Consider the following 9,123-nt stretch of genomic DNA (forward strand, 5'->3'; position numbering starts at 1 on the left):
TATATTTCAACATATGTTTATAACTGAAATACACTGACAGAAATGGAAAATATTACAACATTGAAAAGTTTCCAAGTTTCACAAGAGTCATTCAAATTCATACTGAATGCATCAACTCATACTGAATGCATCAATTGGTCAAATTGTGGTAATGACAAAGTCTCAAAGGCAATGAATGCAAAATACAGGAAAATTTATATTAAATAGATATCATTTCTGCAACATAGCAAATAATTTCATTTATGAAAATGTAAGTGAAATTGTACTTCTGTTTTTCAAGTTTTTAATGGAGAGATATGCTACAGCATAAAGTTAGAACTCCTTATGAACACTTGTCAGATTGACAAAGGTTGAAATATTGAGATTCTGCTACAATTCATCTCATAGAGTAAGCTACATTACAATGGGTGTTTCTCAGAACAGCTGAATGATGGAATGAGGAAGTCACACACATGAACAGATCCAGCACAGGATCTATTAGAAGGACAATACATAAAGATAATACAATTAATTCTGTAGTTTTGCAAATTAATGAATGACTACAGCAGAAATCTGATCAATTATTAGAAGTATCAACAAGCAGTCTGTTCAAATTCAAATGTGGAAACAGACTGCATGAGGTTGGTCTAAGAACATGAGTTCCCAGATAATGTTTACATTTAACATAATATTATTGTCAACAGATTTGTTTTTTGTACAGCAATGAACTGGCCTACTGACCAGCAAAGTTTAGTGTTTCAGTGATGAGTTTGGGACAAATTGATCAACATCAACATGTCTGGAAAAGGACTGGAGGAAGGGCTCATCCACGTTTAACTACTGAGATGCATACACCTGCAACATCTGAAATCATGATTTAGGGAGCACTAATATATTGATTGTTACAAAGAATGCTCTACAATATAATTCAAGAGAATAAATTTGGTGGTTATATTCTTTATGTCTACAATTAAAAATGTTGTTTTCAAAATGATAATGCTCAAGTCCCTATAACTGCCATTACAAGACTAGCCTTAAGAAATGATGAAACAGTAGAATGACAGCAAGATCTCCACCTGTCTCTAATTGAGCATATCTGGGATGTAATGGGAGGCTTATTCAATTTTAAATTATTGAGAAACTGACTGAGCAAGTAATGTGTAGAAAGACTTTACTCAAGATTCCATGCAAAGACTTTTGTATTCTTGCTAATATAGAATCAGAGTACTGCATCTGCAATCATGATAGTCATACTAATTAATTTTTGTAATTTGCAACTCTAAATGCTTTAATCATTTTTTATTTGATACATTACACATCCACCAAATTACATGATAAAATTAAAATCTCTCATAGTATAACAATTTCCATTCCCACCAATATAGTGTAAGTACAATTTTGTTCATTACACAAGCACTTCTTAATTTACAATAGAGATAAAATATGCCTGTATAGCTAATTTGTTTCTTACATGCTTTTTACTTTCCTGGCTGTGTTATATATAACAGAGAAAAAGTATGGTCATCAGTCAAAAAAATGACTCCCCCATATTTTTACATTTTTGGACTCAGGACCTTAAAACTTCGAGAAATGTAAAAAAATTTAGAGGGAGATTTCTACATGTGTGGATGTTAGTGTGGGGGGCATGATTTTGTTCATCCTCTTTGAAGCTTAATAACTCCTGTGCTTTTTGTCAAAAATTTCTGAAATTTTGCAAGAAGGTTTGTTTATTAGTGAGATTGATGCTATTAAATTTTGGTGGTTAAAGGTCAACAGGATGGGGGTGAAAGGGGTTCATGTGTCATATCTTGAGTACTGTCAGACTTAAGGATGATTTTACTCATTATTAGCACTTATAATTTTTTATAAAACCCATCCCTACACTCAAAATTAAATTTTTTGCCATTTTATAATAGTTAAAAATATAAAAAGTTTTCAAGTAAAGTATCATAACAGATGTGTGAGATTAGCAGTGGGCCACTGGGCTCTCCCCAAATGACTACTTACTCTGCAACAGATTGGCAAAACCCGTTCTCAGCTTGTCGGATGGCTAGGAGGGCAAAAAAAAAAAAATTGAGTGGGGAGTGCGTCGGTAAGTCGGCAGGTGTCCTTCAGAGACAGGAGACAGGTTTAAAACTAAACAAGCATTTATTTATATAACTAAGCTAGGATACATAGGTTAAATGCGATACTAAACAAGCATTTATTTATATAACTAAGCTAAAACTAAACAAGCATTTATTTATATAACTAAGCTAGGATACATAGGTTAAATGCGATTAAATAAGTTCACTATAAAAAAGGGATGCTCTAATAGCTTTACCGGCTAGTCTGAGAGAGAGTTCACAAAGCTCTAAAAGTACAAATACCTCTATGTGGATATGTCTAATATGTGTTCGTTGAATAGGTTCGTTAATGGCGATGGAAGTTCAAATGGCTGTGGTTGGTCGTATATCCTTTCGGTCCGGACTATGGAGACAAATATGGCACATCTACCAAGTATAACTTCTGAGGGATTGCGCGGAGCTTCCGGGGATTCGAGCTTTTATATGTTATTCGTGGAAAATGAGTCACGTGATCGACTTCTGTTGACACTTATGGTGCATTCCGATCAACTAAGTGTCAACTTTCCCACCTTAATGTGAAAACAATCGGTGACCTCCGATATACTTCTCACCGAGAGTGGTTTTTTCATCGGAGTTATTTACAAATATTTTTCTGACATTGATGTAAAAATCGCAGATTTCACAGATGGCATCACCAAATGTTGTAGGGGTAGTTAAGCAACTCACTGCTGAATTTTTTTTTATTGTATTGAACATCTTTAACTACTTAAGAAAGCATAAACTTGAAAAAATTATCAAAATTTAAAAGACAACATATTGCTCATTTATTTACTGCTAATAAGCTTTTACTATCTGATTCATAGTCCTAATTTTCAAATCCAAATTCAGATAAAATAGAAGGAAGGTGATTTGATAATGAACAACTTTTTTAAAATACAGGAAGATTACAAGATTTTCTAGAAAACTTTATATTTTCAATATGAAGATTTTTTAATGCAAAGTTATTTTTTCCACCAAAAATGTCACTGTAACATGTTAGATTAGTATTCTCAAAATGTAGGTCATGACTCATTGCTAAGCTGTGAACCAATTTTCATACATGCTATGGTCAATTTCTGTGTACAAAACTGCCTACAGCACGTGAAATATCATTCATATTACAGCATATCAGCAGAGATAGTCTTGTTGTGCCTTTCTTGTTAGGCTGTTTAATGAAAACAATGCCAATGCTGTAGTATTATCAATTAATTAAAAATCTAGCCAAAAAATAGGCTGGAAAAAATGTAGTATTGTTCAATTGTTTGTTTGATTTAGTTTTTCTAGATTTTGATATATTTCTACAATTCTTCTATAAAGTAAAATGTTAAAATTGAGAATATCTGTTGCAATCTTCAAATATAGAAAAATGCTATGTGTAGTCACTATATCACTGGGTCAGCAGTGAACCATACTTAAAATGGTTTATTATTATGGGAAATAGATCAATTTTTTGTAAAATTATATTCAATAATACATTTCAGAAAAAAGAAAATAATTAAGTTAAAAAAATACCACATTCACTTCCATTAAAGCTAAGAAGGTCATGAAAATTTGTCATTCTAAAAAGTTTAGGAATCACTGTGCTATACAGTTACCATGCATTAAAGGATGTTCATAAACTGAGAAGTACCTGTATTTAGTAATCATGTTAGTATATTTTCAAATCATAAAACTGACTTACTTGTGCAATTCCCAAAGCTTGTCCTGAAATACCAATTCTTCCTCCATCTAAAGTTGCCTATTAAAACATATTAGAAGTAATTGAATACATTTACATAATTTATCAAAGTAATTTATTATGATTAAGAATTAATCTTTTAATAAGATGATAGCAATCTCTGAAATATAATAGATGTTTTAAAATACCATAGCAATCTTGAAACCTTCACCCATCTGACCAAGAAGATTTTCTTTAGGAATTTCACAATCTTCAAAAATTAAATTACAAGTTGAAGATCCTCTTATTCCAAGCTTGTCTTCTTTTTTTCCAAGTGAAAGACCTTTAGTTGGCATTGGTACTATAAAAGCACTAATTCCTTTATGTTTTTTAGATTTATCAGTAGTTGCAAATACCTATTAGAAATAATAAAAATAAAAGGATGATGATAATACTAAATTTACATATTTTTCACTTAAAGTAATATAATCTTTACAACAACTCCTTTTCCTTCAAAAGCATTGGTTATCCAAGCCTTTGTTCCATTGAGAATCCATCTGTCACCCTTCAGTTGTGCTGTTGTTGATGCAGCCCCTGCATCACTGCCATTTCCTATTCATTATTCAAATATTTTGTCTTTATTTCTTATTTGATAATAGAAAAAGACTAAGACAGTTACCTGGTTCACTAAGTGCAAAACAACCAATCTGATCTCCAGACAAAAATGGTCGAAGATACTTTTCTTTCTGTTCTTTATTTCCATAATTCATAATGGGACTTACATAGAGTGACTATTAAAATAATTTGGTCATTAAAATTTCAATTAGGTACTGTTTTGACTAGTTTTTAATTTAAGGAGTGTAATTACATTGTGAGCACTCATAATAACTCCGGTGCTGGCACAACCACGACTGATTTCTTCCATAGCTACAGCATAAGCTAGATTATCCAGTCCTGTTCCTCCATCACTCTCAGGTACAGTTATACCCATAAGTCCAAGTTCTCCTAACTTTTTCACCTAAAAATATTTTTTAACTTAATAAAAAGTTAAAATAATTCTGTCAAATTTTAAAATCTTGATATTGGATTCATTTCCTAATTTAAACATTTATGAATGAAAAAATTTGATTTAATTACAGTATTTGTAAAATAAGCATTATAAGTACTTTATAAAAGTAGAATCATCATCTAACAATAAAAATATAAAGATGCATTATTTTCAAATTAGCAAATATTAATATATACCAGTAAATAGATTAATATAAAAGGTGCCCCACATCATCCCAGCAGATGCTTTCCAACCTTCATGATCTGTTGATGCTGCTATTGCTGCACTTATTAGAAGATTATTATTATTCTTGTTACCATCAACACAAGTGCTTGTAAATATTGAGTTAAACACCATTAGTTTGGCATTATGTGCAGCTGGTTCTCATGTGCTAAGTTCACACATGTGCTTAACATGGTCAGGAAATCTCTATTTCCAAGCACGACACTATCCAACAAGAGGGAGATGTCAGTAGTTCAAATGGCATTACTGTACCTCAGACACCTTTCCATACATATTTGCCACATATTCAGGCAACTTAATCTTCTCCTGTCCCTATCTCCACTACCAAATTTGTGCAAACTCATCTGTAATGAACAGGATAAATTCTCCATCTTTGAAAAATCGGGAATATATGCTATACTGTTAGAGAATCCCATAACTGGGATGAATACGAGGTACATTGGGGCAATAACAAGAATGCTTGCTAGCTGCCTAGCTGAGCACCAGGATGATGTGGTGAAAGGAAAGTACACCATGGAGCTCTCAGGAAAGGTGCTCAAATAGAGCTACATCCCATTATGGGCTCAAGCAACGTTGCTCAGAGACTGGAGTGACCAGAAACTTGTCTTTATATGGGAAGCTCTCCTCACAACAACCTTGGAATCATGCAAACTCCCACCCTTGACCTGCCCAACATATGGGTCATCCTGTACAAATAGTTAAACAGTGATTTACAATGACTGTCATACCGTTAACATGGATCTGCATCCACTCATGCACCGCATCACATCATAACATTGAATGTAATCGAAGTTTGAAGTTTGTAACTGCTTTTAATTCTAAAAAGTTTTTAAAAGTTTTAATTTAAATAATATGTTCCATCTCACGTTAGAACATTTGTGTTTGTTTTTAAATATTCACTTACCTGAAGACAACAATCAGATTCGTTGGAAGTGCTAGCAGTATAAAAAGGCTGTTAATAATGCCTTACTTAAAGTGTTTTTCCTTCCTGATATTCAACATTTGGTGTGAAGATCAAGCTGTATTGTATTAATACTAGAAAGATGCTGCTGGCAGTAACATAAGGGGTGCTGTTGTTTGCAGTAAATACTAAATATAAATCTTGGTGGTTTCCTTATTATGCAAAGATCCAGGAAGTTTATCCTAACATTATTTTCCTTTTCTAAGTGAATTAACACAAGATTTGCAAGAACTCGAAACAATCAGGAAGTCACTGAGTTCAGTCTTCTCTTGCCATAATATCAGAATATCATCTGCATATCTAAGACATGTTACTGGGTATTTGATTGTGTGCAGTTCATCAAAGACATAGGATTCAATAGATCTAAGCACTGTTTCTGCCGATATTGCTAACAAGTGATCCCATTGGTAATCGTAATTTCTGAAGATAGAATTTTCCATTGATGTGGAGTAATTTGGGAAAAAAATAAGGTTTAGAATCTGCTTAATTGCTAACAACTCCTTTAACTGAATTTCTGATCTTAGCATAACTTCTTTTGCTCTCCATATCATCTAACAAGGCAATAGCCTTGTTAGATGATATGGAGAGGTATAGCAATATGACAACTGCTTTATAAAATTTGTAAGCCATTGAAGATGTAGTAGAAAACAGAACCTCAAGCTTTTGTTTTGAATCCAGTCCAGAACTGACAATTCTCAGATATAATCCTGAAATTTGACATACAGTAAAACCTGTTCAAAACAAAATAAAATGGAAACCTGCCTAAATGGAAAAAATTCTTTAGAATGCAGTGATTTTGGTGATAAAAAAAATCAATTTGAAACCTGTTTTTTATTAAAGTAAGAATTAGCATTTAGAAGGCATAGGGAATATAATAACACAGGTAATTATGTTAAACTTATTTATTAATTATGTCAGATAATCAATTTAAAATACATTTAGAGAAGTCTACAGTTTTTACTGGTTTATCAAACAAATGAATACAAATGGACCCTAGATAATCACTGACGAGCAATTAACTGATTGCTCCTGGAAGTTGGCTTCTTACAGAAACACAGCTTCCCTATCATCAAATGTCACAGCATGCCACTGTTGAGAGATAAAGAATTTATAAGACAAACAGAAATCATTGAAGGTGATTTTTTAAAACAAAAAAAAAAAAAAAAAATGAACAAACACCTAGATTTACAAAATATTTGAAGAATGCTACAGTTCCTGTAGAAAGATCTTGGTAAATGTTTTTACATAATGAATTACAGAAATTATTGGAAAATTTTAAACTTGTTTTAAAATCAATTAAAAAAATATATAAAATTCATATCACAGCAACTTAATATTTCAATAAATATTAATATTTGGGTAATTAGATTAATATACAGTGTATAAAATCTTCATTTTATACACTGTACACCACAACTATATGATTTACAACATCCATTATGATGACAGGAACAATAAATTATTTTTCATCTGCATGGAATGAAAACTGAACTAACTAAAAACATTGAAATTTCATACTGTGATTTTGTTTTTAATAATCAGGTTACACAGAATCAAATCAAACCTTCTCTTCAGGATACATATGCTCTTTATCTACTTTTCCAGCAATTGGCATTAATTCTTTTTCTGCAAATTCTCGACATGTCTTTCTCAACATTTGATGAGTCTCAGGCAACTGTGTTAAAATGCTCATGTGATTTTTACCAAATACATATTTTGAAGAAGAACCTAAAAATTTAAAATCAAGTATTTTAAAATTAACTCAAGAAATAGAGTAAAATATGAATTAAATATAAAAAGAATAAATCTATACAGAACAATAAATTAGAAACTCCTGTAAGGCTTGGTAACATTTTGATATTTTTTTTTACAAGAATAAAATACAATATATCTTTTTAATTAAGGAAACCAAAAGAAAATTAATAGAGAAATGTTTTCAAACCAACTTCAACTCACAGTAATGTTTGAAAACAAATGCAGGATAAACATGGGAACATTGCACATATCCTGCATTTGTTTTTGAATGTTACTGAGCTGAAGGTGGTCCAAATTAAGGTCTGAAAACATTTCTTCATGAATTATTTTAGTTTCTTTAAATAGTTGTATTTTATTTTTATAAATGACAATAAATTATTTTTCTTCAGAATATATTTTTAAATTCTGAATTCTACAGCCAGTTATATCAAAAATAAGCATAAAATTAATAACAATTAAATCATTATTAGTTTTTTAAAATAATTCAAAATATCAAGTAAAATGTCAAGAGAAATCTCACTTCTAATTACAAAACAAAATGATAGAAGCTTAATAGTGACAATAATTTATTTTCAAAATCCGATCTCATAAATTCTTAACTAGCATTAGTAAGAGCAGCAACTTTTCAAGTTGCTTCAAAAGATTAATATTGTATACGTTATAATGGCTTAAGAAATCTGATAGGCTTATTAACAGGACAAGATAATTTGGATTACTTCCCTTTAGTTATTGGAATTTTTGTTATACAGGCATACCCGAAGTTACATACATAATGCGTACCATCAAATACTGGTTGTATCACGAATTACCATTTCCCATACATTTACATACATTTTATTTTAATTCGTACATATGTCTTAAATTGAATTTTAAATAAATATATATAACATCAATAAACAAATAAAACACAACTAAATGCTTGGATGTAACTTACATATATGTATTTTACAACAGATTTACATAATTTTGCATATTAATAGAAGACACAGTTATATACATATTTTTATTTCAATGGCGATTTAATAACTCCTGTGCTTTTTGTCAAAAATTTCTGAAATTTTGCAGGGAGGTTTCTTTATTAGGGAGATTGATGCTATTAAATTTTGGTGATTAAAGGTCGAGGGAGTGGGGAGATAATAGGGGTCGTGTGTATCTCCAGTAGGATCAAAATTTAATGATGATTTTACTTGTTATTGGCATTTACAATTTTTTTTATAAAATTCATCCCTACCCTCAAAATTTAGCTTTTTGCCATTTTATAATAGTTAAAAATATATAATTTTTTAAAATAAAATATCGTAACAGATGACACCACCAAATGTTATCCAGAAAGTTAAGCAATGCATTGCTAGATTGTTATCTTTTTCATCTATCT

General features: G+C 30.9%; 1 protein-coding gene across 1 annotated transcript; it reads right to left on the reverse strand.

Moving 5' to 3' along the window:
• Window positions 1-2,246: 2,246 nt before the first annotated feature.
• LOC111616279 (short-chain specific acyl-CoA dehydrogenase, mitochondrial-like) lies at window positions 2,247-7,759 on the reverse strand. The gene is made up of 6 exons (XM_023357712.1): window positions 7,558-7,759; window positions 4,610-4,759; window positions 4,421-4,532; window positions 4,238-4,353; window positions 3,951-4,157; window positions 2,247-3,822 (listed from the first exon to the last, which is right to left on the reverse strand). The coding sequence occupies exons 1-6, from the start codon at window positions 7,684-7,686 to the stop codon at window positions 3,733-3,735; spliced, it is 804 nt and encodes a 267-aa protein (XP_023213480.1). The 5' UTR covers window positions 7,687-7,759; the 3' UTR covers window positions 2,247-3,732.
• Between the last annotated feature and the right edge of the window lie 1,364 nt (window positions 7,760-9,123).

This window comes from Centruroides sculpturatus, unplaced genomic scaffold (genome assembly GCF_000671375.1).
Source record: "Centruroides sculpturatus isolate CEXI.00-Female unplaced genomic scaffold, Cexi_2.0 scaffold2967, whole genome shotgun sequence".
Classification (NCBI taxonomy): domain Eukaryota; kingdom Metazoa; phylum Arthropoda; class Arachnida; order Scorpiones; family Buthidae; genus Centruroides; species Centruroides sculpturatus.